Here is an 18,065-nt window from a genome sequence, read left to right as displayed (position 1 = left end):
TTAGTGTGTTATTGTTCACCAAATGTTTTGTTTAATCATTATACATCAGCCCCTAGGGTCACAATTTTAACATAAATGTAATTATTGCTCCTTATCTATTAAGAAGTGAATGCTAGTGGAGCTTCAAGTAGGAATGTAGGAATCACCATGTTGGGCAAGAAGTGTTTGGCAATACAGATTATTTTTAAAAAAAAATCATATAATGGATATTAAAAGAAAGACATGAAATGAAATGGTATTTCCTGGACAAATAATGTCAAAAACTAGTCAGCACCATATCAAAATATAAAGTCTGAAAAGGCACATGAGGTAAGGAAATGAATGTGAAAAGCTGCAGGACTCTGCTATCTGAACTTTATAGTATTTTCAAACCAATTAGTGCATTTTCACATCAATTGGCATTGTTATATACAAAGATTTAAGCAGGATATTTTGAGTTTCCTTGGAATTTGTATTCTTAAACTTTCTCAGGATATGTTTAAACAACTGAACTTTTATTAGCAATGTTTATGGAATCAAATACGGGGGATAGCAGTTATTACCAAGAAGATAACATTTAAACATACTATTAATATAATTCAATTACAGATAGTTTCTTCTGAGAGGTATGTGAAGCCTTTGAGTTTTGGACTATTTTGATAGCATTAGACCACATTAGACATCATTAGACCACAATGGTCTAAACAATGCATTTTCAACTCAGACTAATGGCTTGTACTTCTAGAATACTGGTTTATCAGTGATGCAATCTAACAGTGCAACAAGTCTTTTTTGTTTTTAACAGGAAGAAAAAGTTAGCTCCTGTTAGCTTCTCAATTCTTGCATTCTGCTTTATAATAATATAAAATGGGAGAAATTCAATGTATTCTATCTCAGAGGTCTCCAATCCCAAACCTGTGGATTGGCATTGGTCCACAGCATGCCAGGAACCAAGCCACACAAACATGCAAAGCCCCCTCTGCGAGATGTAGGCAGCACATCACCTCTGGTCTACGGAAAAACCTCTCCCCATGGAACCATGCCCTGGTGCCCAAAAAGTTGGAGGCCACTGTTCTATATTATAAAAAGTGCTAACAAGATAATTGAGTTATAATCCATTTAAAACATTTAGGTGCACATTTTGCGATAGATCGTTAATTTTGATACAGATGATTAATTTGAAGCTAGAAGTTTCCAGAATACTGTAGTAAATTACAAACACTAAGTAAAACTATCACAACACAATTTAAGAACAAAATGACTTAAGGGTTTCTTTTCTGATCTTCACTTCTTCAATATGCAGATGATACCCAGTTATATATCTCAATACCCAAGTAATGCTGTCCAAATCTTGCCCGAGTGTCTTTAGGCTGTGGAGATTAGATGGGGAAGAATTGGCTTAAACTCAACCCTGGCAAGATTGGGTAGCTATGGGTAACTGAATCTTTCTAGGGTCAATAATGTGACACCTTTAGTTTCTTTGGGATTCATGCTCATTGTTTCAGCCCAAGAAGTAAGTGGAAACTATGGCTAAGAAGACTTTTGCAGAAATCCATCTTGAGCAGCAGTTGTACCCTTCCCTTGAATGTGAGGCCTTTCAGACACTCAAACTTTGATCACCTAACATATAAACTAATATAACAAAGGAGAATATTTGTAGCTCAGAGTTGAAATAAGGAGTCCTTGGTACTCTCTGAACTTGGCTGCTTTCTTGGGAATGTTTCATTATCCAAACAAGGTAACATCATCAGTACTAGTCCGATGATATTAATTAGTTTGGGTAATAAAACATCTGCAAGAAAACAATCAAGCTCAGAGAGCACCAAAGATTCTTCATATAAATTACTGCAATGCAGCCTATTTGGAGTTGTCCCTGAAAACCTCTTGGAAACTATAGAATGCAATAGCATGGGCAATTTTGGGTATAACTCATCAGGTCATTGCAATAGCTACGCTCCATGAGCTGCAATGGTTACCAGTCAAAGGAAGGGTATAATTCAAGTACTAATTATGACCAATAAGCCCTTTGTGGCATAAGGCCTGGTTATCTAAAGGACCAGCTGTTCTCCATGGCTTTTGCATGGACTATACAATGGGCAAGAGAAGGCATGCTCCAGGTCCCATCAATCTGATGGGACCTAGGAAACATACTTTCTCTGCCAAAACTTCTGTCTTCTGATACATCATCCTCTCCTTGAACTACACTGCCCCTCTCCCCTAGACCATGGTCAAAACAGCTCTGAAATCTGGCTGTGTCTCCAGTGTCCCACATGGCTGATTGTCTTTTAATGGTTGTTTCCTTCCAGATTTTTTTTGTTGGGGGGGAGGGGTCATTTGTATTGTATTATACTACTGTTTTTAATGTATGTTGCCTAGAGCTGGGTGGCCTTATAAATTATTTAATATATTGTATTAGTGAATACTAATGAATGAATGCATAGATATTAAATAATTCTTAGCATGTCATTGTTTATTTTCATTTTGCATTCAATTCTTTTTAAATAAAATCTATCATAACCCTGTGAAAGCTGATCTATAAGGTGATGATATAAAGACCAATTCCAAGGTAACTGAGAGCAATTTTTTTTTAAAAGCACCTTGTTCTTATTTGCTTATTCGGTAATTATTTCATATTGAGGAAATTTACCCTACTTGAGTGAAAAAGAACAGAATGCTTACTACTAAGAAAAAGAAAATTACAAATACTGAATTTTAACTAATCCTGGAATTTTTTTAATATTGGTCACTGGATAGATTCTGTAGCTATGCAACCTGCCCCGCGTCAGGAGCAAAAAGAATAGGTCCATGCATGAAGGCTCAATTAAACTGATTTATTGCTAAACGCCCATGCACAGGAATCTTCTTAACTAATGGTTAGCACCTGTATAGACTTAGATAAGGGTCAATGGCACTCAAGGAAGGTTGTAGTTAGTTCTCTTATGGCTACATAGGGATTCTGAGCAGATCCCTCTTTTCACTCTGCCCTCAGGCTCCACCATCCCTTTTCCTACTCCCCTCCATGACTCTGCAGAAATTTTAATATGGAAACGAAGTATCAATTCAGACTCAGAAAAGCATTCTGGCACTATGATTATGTATCTGGGATGAAAACCAAGTCAGACAGAGGATTAAGATACGTCTATGACCTTTAGCATTCTTGCCATCACACTGATCATAGCCAAATACTTTCACTTACTGCTTTCTGTAGCAACTGCCAAAGTTAGCAAATCTTGTTTTTACAATGCAAACAATGCTATCTTGTTAATTTTTTTTTTATTTTAGTCAGTTACCTGCTGCCAAAATGTTTAAATCAGGGCCCCTCCTTTAAAACAAACAAGTGAAATTTCCAAATACAACTTGACTTGCATTTATAGGCATCTCCCTGCATATTTTACCATTTAAAATGTGGAATGTATGTACGTACATACAAATTATGTCCCCTAGCTCTCTACTTAATCATCAGGAAGGTGGTCACAAAAAGTTATCTACAATAAGAAACCTGGATAAGTTGGGACTGTAAATGTATGAAGTTAAACATACTTAGAAACCACTTGTAGAACCTCTCAGTAAATATGTGAAATACACTGTGCAGGGATATTGGGGACTGGGCTTGCCTGTACCCCCTATCTTTTCAAAACTTTAACTCTTGTACATGGAAATCAGGCCTACTGTCATACCTCTATTGCTCTTCTTGCGCAAGGAAAACTCACACTGCAAGACAAAAACAAGGATATTCTTCCGGTGTGAAGTCAATTTCTCCTGAGAGAAATCGATATTACATGCCAATAGGAGGCAGGGTCAAAGGAGGCATATTCAATCACACTACTCAGTCATATGCCTGAAAACAGCCTACCATAATAGGGACTATACACCATTGCATTATATAGTATATAACAGTGATTCCCAAAGTGTGCGCCGCGGCTCCCTGGGGAGCCGCGCTATCGTCATAAGGGTGCCGCGAAATACCTGCGCCGGGCGCCCGCTTCCCTCCCTCCTCTCGGGCTTTGGAGGGAAGCTTCTGCAAAAGCCCGGGCATGACAAGTCTCCCAGGCTGAAATTTGCCGAGCTGTACGCGCGCGCCTGTTTTCCACGGTGTGGAGCAGCGGCGAGATTCTGGGCGGCGAGCGATGATTTCGGGGGGCATCAGTGGGGGGAACAGGGTCCCCCTCGCGTTCCTCATCTTCCCGGATGGCCCCTGGAATCATCGCTCGCCGCGCAGAATCTCGCCGCTGCTCCACGCCATGGAAAACAGGCGCGTGCGCACAGCTCGGCAAATTAAAGCCTGGGAGACTTGTTGCCAGTCGCCTTTGCAGAAGCTTCCCTCCGAAGCGTTCCGAGGGAGGGCTGTAAACGAGGGAGGGCTGTAAAGAGAAAGATAGACAGAGAGACACACACAGAGTGAGTGATTAAGTGAATGAGTGAGAGACAGACACACCCACATACACAGAGTGACAGAGAGAGAGGAAGGGAGGGGAGAGAGACAGAGGGAGAGACAGACAGACACACACACACACACACAGAGTGAGTGAGAGACAGACAGACAGACAGACACACACACACACAGAGTGACAGAGATGGGGGAAGGAGGAGAGAGAGACAAAGATACAGAGAGAGAGAGAGACAGATAGACACCCAGAGAAAATGACAGAGGGAGACAGAGAGGGAGGGAGGGAGAGAGAGACAAAGAGCCAGAGAGAGAGAGAGAAAGAAAAAGAAAAAAAGAAAGAAAGTGGGAGAGAGAGATGAAAGAAAGAAAGAAAAACAACATATGACCACAATTGAGCCCAAAATTTTGGTTGCTAAGCAAGAGCGGCTCTCCAAATAAATTTCAATCGTGGTTTTGGCGAGATTTGGCTCAGTTGAAAAAAAAGGTTGCCCACCACTGGGTAGTGTGGTGGTTAAGTTACTTTTCAAAAGCTATTTTTCTGATCCAAGATTTGAGAAGTTGTGCAGCGAACAACAAGCCCATCCATCCCATTAATAATTTTAAATCATTAAACGATGTTCAATAAATTGTGAATTTAAAGGTCGTGTTTAATTTATTTTTCAATTAACCTAACCTTAACGAACTAAAAAGTAGATTTCCAAATCCTTAAAAAGTCAAAAATTAAAAAAAATTGGATGTACCTATTAAGGGAGCCGCGGAAAAAATCCGAAGTGTTATGGGAGCCGCAAACCGAAAAAGATTGGGAACCTCTGGTATATAATATAACTATGCTAAAGCAATATCCATCAAATCACATTATGGCTTGTTGCAATCTATGAAAACAATCAATAAGACATAAGACAGGAAGAGATTAATTCAGGTACCATGCCATACCATCTCTTGCAAAAAATATACTTTAAGGACCCAAATTGCTTTGAAGGTCCTTACAGGCAAAATATTATTTGTTTGTCTATATAAATTCATTCCTGTCACTAGGATAAAGTGGCCAAATTATTAGTTTCAGATAATTTGAGGCGTGGTCCAAATTGAACTGCAAGAGCTGTGGTGGCCCAGTGGTTAGAATACAGTACTGAAGGATACGACTGCTGGCTGGCTGCCGTTTGGCAGTTCCGAGTCTCACCAGCTCAAGGTTGACTCAGCCTTGCATCCTTCTGAGGTTGATAAAAGGAGGACCCAGATTGTTGGGGGCAATAGGCTGACTCTGTAAACTGTTTAGAGAGGGCTGTAAAACACTGTGAAGCGTTATTTAAGTCTAAATGCTATTGCTAATTTCAGAGTTAAGTGGTAAATAAATGGTGCAGTAATATGACTTGCAAGTACAGTAAGTCAGCCATTAAGTTATTTCTTGTATATATTTATATGGGCCTTTTAATTGTGGAATCTTTGCCAAATTAAAGTAATCAATGCCTCATATCAATTCTGCAAGAGGTGCTTCAGAAGACAGAAGTGTGAACATAGCATCTGTCTGCCGCTCCAATAGTCATTATCTGTCTCCAGGACGACAAAACTATAATGGAAAACTCCATACAACAATTGCATTATCTTAGCAGTGCGCGCGCACACACACACATCTATCCAAACGTTGCTTTAACAAATTGCCAACAAGCATTGCGTCCATGGTCTCATCTGTTCCAAAAACTGCTATCAAATTACTCACTGGATAACAAAGATGCCTGGCACTGTTCTCTAAAATGATTTTGGAATTAACTGGTCAGTTACTTCCACAGCATGAGTTAAATTACTTTTTAATCTATTTGACATATGATACTGTAAACTAAAGGTAAGGATTTGTGCCATGACATACAACAGCAGCGAAGCTCTGACTAAGTAATATAACGGCCTTACCCTCAGTCCTTTAACAAGATTCACTTAATCCATTAAACTATAAAATGTAATCAATAAAAGATATGCAATATGTATCTCTAAATTACAGTTCAGAGATACATAAATGAGCTCCCATTTCCTCCTTTGGCATGATCAATATAACTAGCTATTTTATTTTAGCACTGTACATAAACTTTCATTAGTTTTACTTTTTATATATTTTATTTATTTATTATGAAATTTCTTTGCCTCCCATCTTGTATTTAATGACTCAGGGTGGCTTGCAACAAAAAAACATCAATTTTTTAAAAAAATCATCTATTATAAAATAGCACAGCAGATAAACTCATTAACACAACATGGAAAAGGAGGGAGTCAGACACACGGGGTGGGTGGGGTGGGATTAGGTATTAATTAGTCTACCACCTCCAGTGTAAAGCTCCCCCATTGGGTCCTGAAAAGCATCTGGCAGTCGTTATCCATGAAAGCACAATTTCTGTAGCTGTACTATAAAGAAGCTATGTAATACATTTTGAATGTGATTTTGCGACTGAACTATGGATAAATTAGAAACAGATTTTTTTGGCTGACTATGCCAGAGAAAGGGAGTGGGAAGGAATGGGAGTCTTTGGAGGTGTTTGGGGGCATACAAACTGAAGATAAAAAGAGAGAGAAAGAAAGAAAATAAATACAAAATTTGTCTGAACAAGACTAATATGACGAGCTACCGTTGCATACTGAAAGGGGGAGTTGAACAGACTCATTCATTTGATCCAAAGAAATCACAAAACAATGTTGTTTCTTACTAAATCCTAACAAAGGAAGACAACATGTTTGTGCAATTTTTTTAAAAAAAGTTATGTTCTTACCGCAAGCCTTACAGCAGGCCACACAAATTTCTTCTGTGACATACTCTCCAGCTGGAAATAGCAGATAGTCACCTTCTGTCTTTCCTGGGGAATTATAAAGGTAAATTCGAAACAGCTGTTCTGATGGTCGAGAAATGGTAGAATTTCCAACAATGCCACCATTTTGATGAATAGTAGATGATACTGTTCCTTCCATATCTGTCACTGTAAGTAAGGCCATGATATCTTTACATTCTGTTCAGCATATCTTCCTGCAAGATATTAAAATTAAAATTTGTAAACACTTTATATATGTATCTAGAATATTTTGCATTAATTCAGATTTGGTTTATAGATTTGGTTTACTCAGGGCACTCCAGCATTCCAAAAATGAATGCATTCTCTCTCTCCTAAACTCTTAAGAATTTAACATAAACTGATGATACAGTTTTATAGGCTCACTGACTCTCAGTTGACCTTCTAAGTAATCTGAAGCAAATAATGTTTCTTATGTTCAGCACCAACTTCTCAAAAAAACTAAATCCAGCAAAATGTAAATATATTCTCTGATACTACATGGTAACTGAGAAAAGAGATGACTGAGAATTTCAAAAACCCAATCATATTTAACATTTCTTCAACACCAGAAATCATTTGCAGCACCACATTCATATCAAATCAAATCAAGGCCAGACAGGACTTTGAGGACAGAAGTTTACTTAGTTATGCTTGAGGGGAAGGGCGTTGGACTTTGCTGTCCCAGGACCTTGTAAATGACTGCCCTTATTGCTTCATCTCTTGCAGGAATATTGAGCAACTTTCCCAAAGGCATAAACCGAAGACAAAAATCTGGCACCCCATACAAATGGTGGTGCACTCAACTGACACCTGATGTTGCCTTATAATGAACATGTGTGCAGGATTCTGTTTTTTAACGTTTCCCAGTAATAACACATTTTATTCCTTTCAGTTCTAATTCTCATTAATTTACTTTGCTTTGAGAGGCAGAAGGCTCATTTTTCAGAACTTAAACAAGTCACAATACCTTCTTCAAATATACTTGATGACATATAATAATCCAAAGTTCATACAATAATAATGTGACTGCTTTTAAAGTGCCACAAAGTAGTTGCTACAAGAGATCCCTTCAATACAGTATTGTAAAATGCAGCTCTATTGTAGCCCACTGCAAAATACAGGCTCACAAAATGGGTATCAGGTAGTTTTTATATGACAGGTAAGGAGTTGAAAGGCACCGAGTCCAGCCACATTGAACTGTTACATGAAAAACGTTTCTATCTGACCCTCTTATTAGCTTTAGTTATGTATACTGAATTATCTAATGTGTAATGATTCAAAAAAGAATAGGTAGGCTCCTGCAAAATATATGCATTTCTTAAAGATAAATGCTTCATCAGTTAATGAGTTTACAGTATGTTGGATACATTTGATCTTAAGGAGAACTTTTGGATCTCACCTCCAACATGCAAAACATAGCAGTCCTGACTGAGATAGGATTTTGGATTATATTTTTAGCTTCAGAATATCTTAGCCCAAATAAGCAAGGCTCTTTAATCTTGCACAAGTGTCGATTGATACTGATTTCTGTGACAGATGAAATTCTAGAGGAAAAAATGATATTATGTCAGACTGTCCAATTTTTCGCCATAAACAGACCAGATTTATGTTAATATGGTTTCTATTTTTATTCTTAAGGGAGGTATTTAATAATACTTCATAAATGGCAAGTGGCCTCAATGATAGAAGCCAGCACTTGAGGTGCTATGACTGGACACAATGGCAAAATATGTCAGGAAGACAATCCAGGAAAAAAATAAAGCTGGCAGACTTTGAATAAAATTTAGAAATAGCATCCTATAGAGCAGTTTTTTTGAGAGTTTTAGACATTTGCATCTCTTTATACAATTCATCTCAGAAATGATCAAATGACACTTGAGATAAAGATAGTATATCAGAGTTATTAAATATCATTGCAGGTTGAGAATGTAAAAAAATAAATAAATTACTGCCCAACTATCAGTAATTTGCCCTTTTACTTTAAACTAATAAATATAATACTTTATTTACACCTAAGTGTATTTTAAGTGAAATAAACGTTTAATGACCTAATTTTACTCACGGACATTAAAAACACAATTGGATGTTTTTCTAGAATCCACAACAGAAAATCCTTCTTGCATAAGAATAAGGGGTGAGAAAGTTTTTAAGATTTAGAGACACAACTCTAACCCTCTGAAGAGTCACAAGAGGTCATCTGATGACTTGAGGGTATTCTTGGAATGAAAATGGTTGGTGGGCTTTAATGTGTATTCAAGCTGTTTTCTGCCTCAACCTAATTTTGAAAAATAGATTGAAATTACTACAGTAAAATTGGCAGCAAGAGAAAGAAAGATTGGAAATTGAGAAAAGTGGGGGAATATTTTGACCCCTTGAAGCCTTCTACTCTTATTGCTATACTCATTTTTGAAAGGAAAAAAATTAAATGCTAAAATTCAGCATGGTTTTAAAAGGCTATAAGGAAGCCAGTTTGATGTACTGTATTTTTCAGACTATAAGACGCACCGGTGTATAAGATGCACCAAGATTTTGAAGAAGTAAGAAAGAAAAAAATGTTTTTGCCCGATTTTCACCAAAATGACCATTGGCTTACCTGAAGGGTCCTTTTCTGTACACCGCGGGAGAGTCCAAGCAATGGGTTAATTCAGTCTGCTTGCCCTTAGGACTGAGGAACTATTTTTCCTTAAGCCACACCTCCTCCTGGTGTGCTCAATCCCCCAGAATTCTTTGAAGGAGTCAGTTCGTGCGGACGGAGCGAAGCGTCCAAGATGATGTACTGTTGACACGAGGAACCCGAATCCCGGCCTTGAGAGCCAGGGTGGGTTGGACTCTCCCGCGGTGTACAGAAAAGGACCCTTCAGGTAAGCCAATGGTCATTTTCCTGTACACCGCTTGGAGAGTCCAAGCAATGGGACATACCAAAGTTATTGTCCATCTGGGTGGGCAGAAGAAGGCTCCCGGGATTCGGTCTCTGACACAACCGCCTGGAGCACACGCCTGCCGAAAGACGCCTCAGCCGAGGCGAAAATGTCCAGTTTATAGTGTCGCACAAATGGAGAAGGAGAGGACCACGTAGCGGCCCTGCAGATGTCCAGGATCGAGGCCTGGGTGGCCCAGGCCGCTGAGGTAGCAGCACTTCGTGTGGAGTGTGCAGTGATGCCGCGCGGAACGGCCTTGGATTGACTTTCATAGGCAGTCGCAATGCAAGCGCGAAGCCACCTGCCAATTGTGGAGGAAGTGACCTTCTTCCCTAGGGAACCGGGCTGGAAGGAGAGAAAAAGAGCCTCTGACTTCCTGAATTCCGCAGTACGAGCGATGTAGACCTTCAGGGCCCTCCTGACATCAAGATTGTGCCAGGATCGCTCTCTGGGATGCGACGGATGAGGACAAAAATTTGGCAACACAATGTCTTGCGCTCTATGGAACCATGAGTTTACTTTGGGGGTAAAGGTCGGGTCCAGCCTCAAAATGACCCTGTCAGGGTGGATGACGCACAGATCCTGGCGAACAGAGAGAGCCGCCAGCTCCGAAATCCGGCGAGCTGACGTGATGGCAATCAAGAAGGCCGTCTTCAGCGTCAGGAATCGAAGAGAAGTAGTGCGTAAAGGCTCGAATGGGGGGCCAGAGAGGGCCCGCAGGACCACGGACAGCTGCCAAGTAGGGTAGCGATGAACGGTGGGAGGGCGAAGGTTAGAAGCGCCCTTGAGGAAAAGACGCACCTTCGGGATTTTGCTGAGAGGCAAAAGGTGGTCGCCCGACCAGACAGTAGACAAAGCCGCCACTTGACGTCGAAGGGTGTTCGGGGCCAGGCCCCTGTTGAGTCCCGCTTGAAGGAAGTCAAGCACTCTGGGAACAGGCGCGGTCGTCGGCTCGATGAGCAGCTCCTCACACCACTTGGCGAAGGCGGCCCAGGACGCATCATAAATCCTAGTGGTTGAAGGGCGTCTAGCCGCCTGAATGGTGTTCACTACCTCCTCCGACAGGCCTTGGCCTTTCAGTTGGTCCCCCTCAAGTGCCAGACGGCCAACTGGAGCCACTGGGGCTCTGGGTGAATCACGGCCCCCTGGCTGAGGGAGATCTGGTCCGGAGGAATGCGCCACGGAGGAGACACCGACAGGTGGACAAGGTCGGCAAACCACGACCTGCGGGGCCAATGCGGGGCCACGAGAAGGACCTCTGCTCCCTCTGCGATGACTTTGGAGATGAATTGAGGAAGGAGAGGCAGGGGAGGGAAGGCATACAGTAGCTCGCGGGGCCACTTGCAACGCAGTGCGTCTGTCCCCTCCGCCCCCGGGGTGAAGAACCGGGAGTAGAAGCGGGCGAGCTGCTTGTTGTCCCTTGACGCAAACAGGTCTACGGCCGGAGTCCCGAATCTGTCGGACATCTGGTGGAACAGGCGAGGGTCCAGTTTCCACTCCGCAGGATCTATGGTCGTCCTGCTCAGCCAGTCGGCCTGTGTGTTGTCCACTCCGGAGATATGGTCGGAGCGAAGGGATTCCAGATGGCGCTCCGCCCAGCGTCCCAGGGACTCCGCCTCTCTCATCAGTGCTCTGGATCTGGTGCCGCCCTGGCGGTTGATGTGGGCCTTGGTGGCCACATTGTCCGTCATCAGAAGCACATGTTGGCGATGGATGGGCCGGCTGAAATGGCGCAGGGCCAGGCGAGCAGCTCTCAGTTCCAGCAGGTTGATGCTGTATCTGGATTCCACTTGGGACCACTTGCCCTGAACAACCAGGGACCCCATGTGGGCTCCCCAGCCGGAGAGGCTGGCGTCTGTGGTGATGATCAACCTCTCGGGTTCCTTGAATAGGTGGCCCTTGAGGATGGCCGGAGACACCCACCAGCGGAGAGACCTCTTCACGTCCGGGGGAACTCGAATCGGCCTGGTAGAGTTGCTCCTGGATGCCCTCTGGTGCGGCAGCAGCAGCCACTGGAGAGACCTGGAATGCAGGCGGGCCCACGGCACGATGGAAATGCAGGAGATCATTTTTCCCAGCAGCTGCGACAGAAGGACCACTGGAGCCTGCCTCAAGCTCAACACCTTGTGGGTCATGGACCTTAGACCGGTCAACCTGTCTCGGGAAAGGAAAACCCTGCACAAGTTGGTATCTATCACCGCCCCCAGGTGTACAAGTCTGTTGGTTGGGGTGAGATGGCTCTTCTCTATATTTAGAGAGAAGCCGTGGTTTCTGAGGGATCTCATAGTGGTTTGGAGATCCCGAAGGGCCTGCTGCCTGGACGACGACTGGATCAGGATGTCGTCCAGGTAGCACTGGAGCCTTATGGGCCTGCGTCTTAGCTGAGCCGTCACTACCGCCAGCACTTTGGTAAACGTCCGAGGAGCGGACGAGAGGCCGAATGGAAGAGCTTTGTACTGGAAGTGGCGACCCGCATAATAGAAGCGCAGGAACTTCCTGTGCTGAGGACGGATGGGGATGTGGAGGTATGCCTCTTTGAGATCTATAGATGTGAGAAGATCTCCCTGTTGAATCCCCGCCAGAATGGACTGCAGAGACTGCATCTTGAACCTCCGGTAGGCGATATGCCTGTTGAGGTTCTTGAGGTCCAAGATGGCTCTCCACCCCCCCGAGTTCTTTGGTACCAGGAAGAGGATGGAGTAAAACCCCTTCCCCTCTTCGCCTTGGGGAACTGGTTCCACGGCCCTGATGTCCAGGAGATGACGGACTTCCTGGTCCATACGCTGCCTCTTTTGGGGGCAGGACGGGACAGGGCACCGGATGAAGGTCCGGGGGGGAAGGGACAGGAATTCTAGGGAGAGGCCTTCCCTGACTGTCTGCAGAACCCAAGCATCCTCGGTGTTCTGGGCCCAATGAGAGGCGAACAGCTGGAGGCGACCCCCGATGGGCGCCAAGCCCTGGCAGTCACTTTGACTTACGGAACGGCCTGTTGGAGGCCCCACCGCGGTTATACTTGCGGAAGCCGAACTGCTGCCTGCCTCTGTCCCGAAAAGGCGCTCTGTCTTGGGACCTGTCGCCCTGCTGGCCGAAGGACCTATTAGAGGGAGAGAAGGAAGAGGCAGAGGTGGAAGGCTCGGAGGCACGAAAGGACTGCCTCCTAGAGTAGGGAGCGGCCTTACGTTCCTGCTTTTTATTTAAAGAAGGTAGGATCTTCCTCTTGTCCTTGGACTCAATGAGGAGAGGATCCAGGGACTCGCCAAACAATTTGGACCCCTTAAAGGGGGCGGAAGCCAGTTTCCATTTGTTTTTCTGGTCCGCTTGCCAATGTCGGAGCCAGATCAGTCGACGGGAAGTTATGTTAGAACCGAGGGCCCTGGAGGCAAATTTGGTGGCATTGAGGGACGCGTCAGCGGCATACTGGGAGGCCGCGATTATTTTTGACACGTCCTGGTGGAGACGGATGTCTCCCGCCGGGAGCTTGTTTAGGAGCTCGCGCAGCCAGATCACAGAGGCCCTATTAAAAAAGGAAGCGGAAGAAGAGGCCCTGATGGCCCAGGCAGCCGCCAGATGGGTCTTGTGACACGCCTTTTCCGCCTTCTTGTCCTCCGCCTTAAGGCCTTCCAGGAGGTCGGCCGGTAGCGAGGAGTTGGAAGTGAGCGCAGCGATGGGCGGGTCGACAGTGGGAAGGGCCAGAAGGTCCTCCAACACTGGCTCCATAGTATAAAGCTTCCTATCTACCCCACTGGGAGAGGATTGCGTGGCTGGCTGAGCCCACTGGCGCTGGATTAAGTCGAGGAACAGCCCCGGGACCGGAACCAGCTCTTGCTGGGGCGCTGGCACATCAAACATGACCGCATTGGGATTAGCCGGAGGGGCATCATCCGCCGGCGCGGTCGGCTTGGGCTTGATCCCCACCCTGGTGGCAGCCTTGACCTTGTGAAGGACCGATTTAAAAAGGCTGGGCTTAAAGAGACCCGCAAAGGCGGGCGCTTCGGGGGGAAGGTCCTCGTCGTCCGAGAGGCCTAGCACCTCCGGGTCAGGGTCCTCAATGGCAGAGGCCTCGCTGACCACCGAGGATTCCAGGGAAGGATGGCGAGCACGCTTGCTTGGGGGCGGAGCTGCCTGATCGGGTTTGGGACCCCTAGGGGCCGCTGCGGTAGGACTTTTAAATTTCATGGCCTCCGTGATGCCCTTGGCAATGGCACGGGCCATTAGCTCCTGCATGCGGGGCGATAACTCCTCAGAGTCAGAATCGGGATCCAAGCCCTCTACTAGGGGGGGTGAAGCCTCACCCTGCATATCGTCTATGCTAGCATCCCCAGGGGGAGGAACCTGTTCACAGGCCCAGGAAGGGACCGGGGAAGCCGGCTCTGCAAATGACCTATTAGGGGATAGGTCCTGGGATTCCACCTCCTCGGCGAGGACCGACTGGAGATCTTCCCGGGAGGGAGGGGCTCCTGAAAGGGACTGCACCCTGTCTGCCTGGCGTCTGGCCTTCTCGAATTGCTTGTCAAGGGCCCGCTGGCGCCTTTCAGCATCCTTGGCCTCAGCTACCGAAGGGGTTCTGGAACGCTGTTTCCCAGAGCTACCCCCACCACTCTTGCCCGCACCCCCACTCCCCGAAGAGGAGGAACCCTTGCTAGGGGCCTGCGAGAGGCTCGGCCTAGCGTCTTGGGAATCGGGAGGACTGGGCAGGTCCATAGTCAATGACCACACAAGATGGAGCAAGGCTATGATAAGGCAGAAGGATAGATATAGACTGGGTGCTGTAATGGGAAACAAAACGAAATGATCGTTAAAATTGCCATATATACAATTAATCGAATCAATACTATGAAATCATCCCATGTTTCACACCAGTCGGAGGCCCAGGGGTAGGATTGGGGCCTGCACCGGGGTGCAAGGCTCCGCAGGAGAAGCAGGGAGGAGAATGACTATAGAAAAATTCTTTAGGCCTGCTCTTACTTAAGGCCTCCTCCCTGAGCCGGTATGATGACCGTTGGAATGGCACAGGAACCAGCGCCGCTCGCAAAAATAGACAAAAGGCGAAGGTGGCGATCCTAGCCCGAGAAACCCTTGCTAGGCCCTGCCACCTCCAGCGGCCTCCTGAACAACGAGGCTGATGCAAAATGGCGGCCATGGCTGGGCGCGCTATTTTCGCGCCTAAAAATGGCCGCCGCAACAGCGTGGGGCTAAGGGAGAGCGAGGGGCGAACGCGCCTCGCAATGGCGACGATCGCCCACTCCTCCCTGCGGCAGAGGTCCTCTAGCAGGCCGGGGAGCGAAAAAACTTCGACGAAAATAACAAACGAGGGGCCTGGGGAGTTAGGAACCTCGCCGCTGCAGCCGCGCCGTTTTAAACGACAAGCGGCAGGCCTCCGAAGCCGTCCCAAGAGGATCGGCTGAGGGGCACCCCCCACCACCTTCCAGCTTACCTCCTGGCCTTCAAGTGCAGATTGTACTGAAGAAAGTCGCAGAATTTAAGAGAGAAACGTCTCACGATGTTGGAGGAATAGTAGAGAAAAACTTTAAACGTAATTTGAGAGTCCAAGCCAAAAAAAGGATCAATTTAGCTCAGAGCTCAAACTAAATACGTCCAAACGGGCTGACTGAGGAAGAATTCTGGGGGGTTGAGCACACCAGGAGGAGGTGTGGCTTAAGGAAAAATAGTTCCTCAGTCCTAAGGGCAAGCAGACTGAATTAACCCATTGCTTGGACTCTCCAAGCGGTGTACAGGAAAATAGAATGTGTGGGCAGGGCTTTGGGAGACCACAAAATGGCTGTATTCGGTGTATAAGATGCACAAACATTTCCACGCTCTTTTAGGGGGGGGAAGGTGTGTCTTATACTCCAAAAATATGGTAGTGGTCAAAGCCCCAGGCTAGAAACAGGGAGACCTTAAATTCTACCTTAAACAGCTGAGTGATCTCAAACTAGATACTGTCTTTTAAGTTTTGGAAACAAGGCAATGGTAAGCCTATATACAACACACACAGTTTTTAGAAATCTGTGATAATTTATTCCAAAAGATTCAACAACTCACAACTCAAAAAGGGATATTCTAGCATCAGATATATTAATACAGTTTTAAAGAGGTTTGGAAAACAGTGATCATATACTGTGTAATCATCAGTTTGTCAATCATGAACTCATCTGTTGTGAACTATGATTCTACTATTCAATAAATCCGTGATGGCGAATTTGTGGCACGCAGCCGTCAGCTCTGGCGTGCATGTGCATGCCAGCCAGCTGATTTTTTGCCCTTCCGGAGGGCCAGGGGAGGCCATTTTCACCTTCTCCAGGCTTCAAGAAAAACCTCCAGAAGCTGGGGAGGGCGAAAAATGGTCCCAATGGGCCAACCTGTAATTCGTTCCCAAACTTCCAGTTGGGGCGTTGGGGCTGTTTCTTGCCCTCCCCGGGCTTCAGGAAAGTCTCTGGAGCCTGGGGAGGGATCACGCGCGCATGTGCTGGGGGGGGGTCATACGTGCATGCACAGATGGGCTGGGAGATTGAGTGGCCATGTACGTGCAATTTTGGCACGCAGTACGCACAATTTTGTCATGCAGTATGAAAAAGGTTCATCATCCCTGAAATAAATGTTTTAGCAGATGGTAACTATCCTGAAAACAAGTGCTGCAAGATGCTGGTTATGTAGCCATAAACTAAACAATGTGTATGCTTCATGTATTCAGAGTACGAATACTCATGGATCAAAAACATGGAAACACTGTTCTCATTACAAAAAAACCAACAACACCAAATTACTGTAAAAGCAAACGCCATTCTCAGAAAGTAGAAAAGTTGGGAAATAATTCAATCCTTCCTTTTATGTACCGTATTTTTTGAACTATAAAACGCACCAGTGTATAAGACGCACAAAGATTTCAAAGAGGTAAGTAAGAGAAAGAAGTTTTTGTCTTCCCTCAGCCCCTGCTGAAGCCTGCAGAGTGCTGCTGGGGACTTAGGGAAGGCAAAAAAGCCTCTGTTTCCAACCAATAATAGTTCCTGTAGAGAATGCATCATGAACCAAACTTCATGTTCACTCATCTTTGAATATAATTTAAAAAACTAATGTTCATGGGCTCCCATGAGGCAACCATGCCTCTAACCCAGTGATGACAAACCTTTTAGAGTGCCCAAACTGCGCATGCGCAGCAGAGACCCGAAGACTAGCTGGACTGCGGGAGGTGGGGCATCCCAACACCAGGAGCGCAGTAAGAGGTAAGATCTTTTCTTTCATGAGCTTCTGTTTCATCGTTTGCAAGGAAATAGAAGCTCATGAAAGAAACGCCACAGAAATCTGACCTGAAGCGATGGCGCATGTGCCAGCAGACAGGGCTCTACGTGCCACCTCTGGCACATGTGCCACAGGTTTGCCATCACCGCTCTAACCTCTAGCAAAAGCTCTGTTGCCAACAAATGTCCATCTGCTTAACCTTTTGGGATGTTCCTGAAAGACGTATGAATGCCCATGTTGTGGCAACAGAGCAGAGTATTCATTTGTCTATACAGCTACATGTTGGTAAAAATAGAAGCAAAGAGACTGGCTAACATAAAGCAGTTGCTGAAAAAATTAGCTTCATAACTGCTCACTGAGGTCATAAGTAGGTAGATAAATAAGAGGATAAAGTTCAATGGTTGGGCAAAAAATAACTAAAATTTGTGGTGGGATAAACTGAAGAATCATGTCAAATTCCTGACTGCAGTTATTCAATTTTTAGTAATGGATAACCAAATTGTTCTTGTAAACTTTCACAAAGATTATGAAGCAACAACAGTACAGTCTGTGGCCAACCTCTGGTATTCAGTTACTCTGGCTCTGGATATGGATGTTCTGCTTAATTAAGAGAACTCACTGTAGAGGTTTCCTAAAGACAGAGCTAGAACTAAACTTTGGAGATACAGCCTGAGAGTTCTGAATGCTCCTTCGAAAATTGCTGTTAAAATATTTTTAATTGACAAAAAAGAAAAT

The 18,065-nt window shown here is 44.9% G+C and overlaps 1 protein-coding gene across 2 annotated transcripts in view; it reads right to left on the bottom strand.

The window, feature by feature from the left end:
• The window catches only part of JAK2 (Janus kinase 2), an 86,608-nt gene that overhangs the window by 48,138 nt on the left and 20,405 nt on the right, over positions 1–18,065 (bottom strand). For both annotated transcript variants that reach the window (XM_081941585.1, XM_081941586.1), the window contains exon 2: positions 7,120–7,370. In XM_081941585.1, the coding sequence (XP_081797711.1) occupies positions 7,120–7,339 (220 nt within the window). In that variant the 5' untranslated portion in view covers positions 7,340–7,370. The remainder of the gene's footprint in view (positions 1–7,119; positions 7,371–18,065) is intronic.

The sequence above is a fragment of the Natrix helvetica genome (genome assembly GCF_964273705.1).
Source record: "Natrix helvetica genome assembly, chromosome: 2".
NCBI lineage: Eukaryota > Metazoa > Chordata > Lepidosauria > Squamata > Natricidae > Natrix > Natrix helvetica.
Note: the sequence above shows the minus strand (reverse complement) of the source record. Positions and strands in the feature narration are given on the sequence as shown.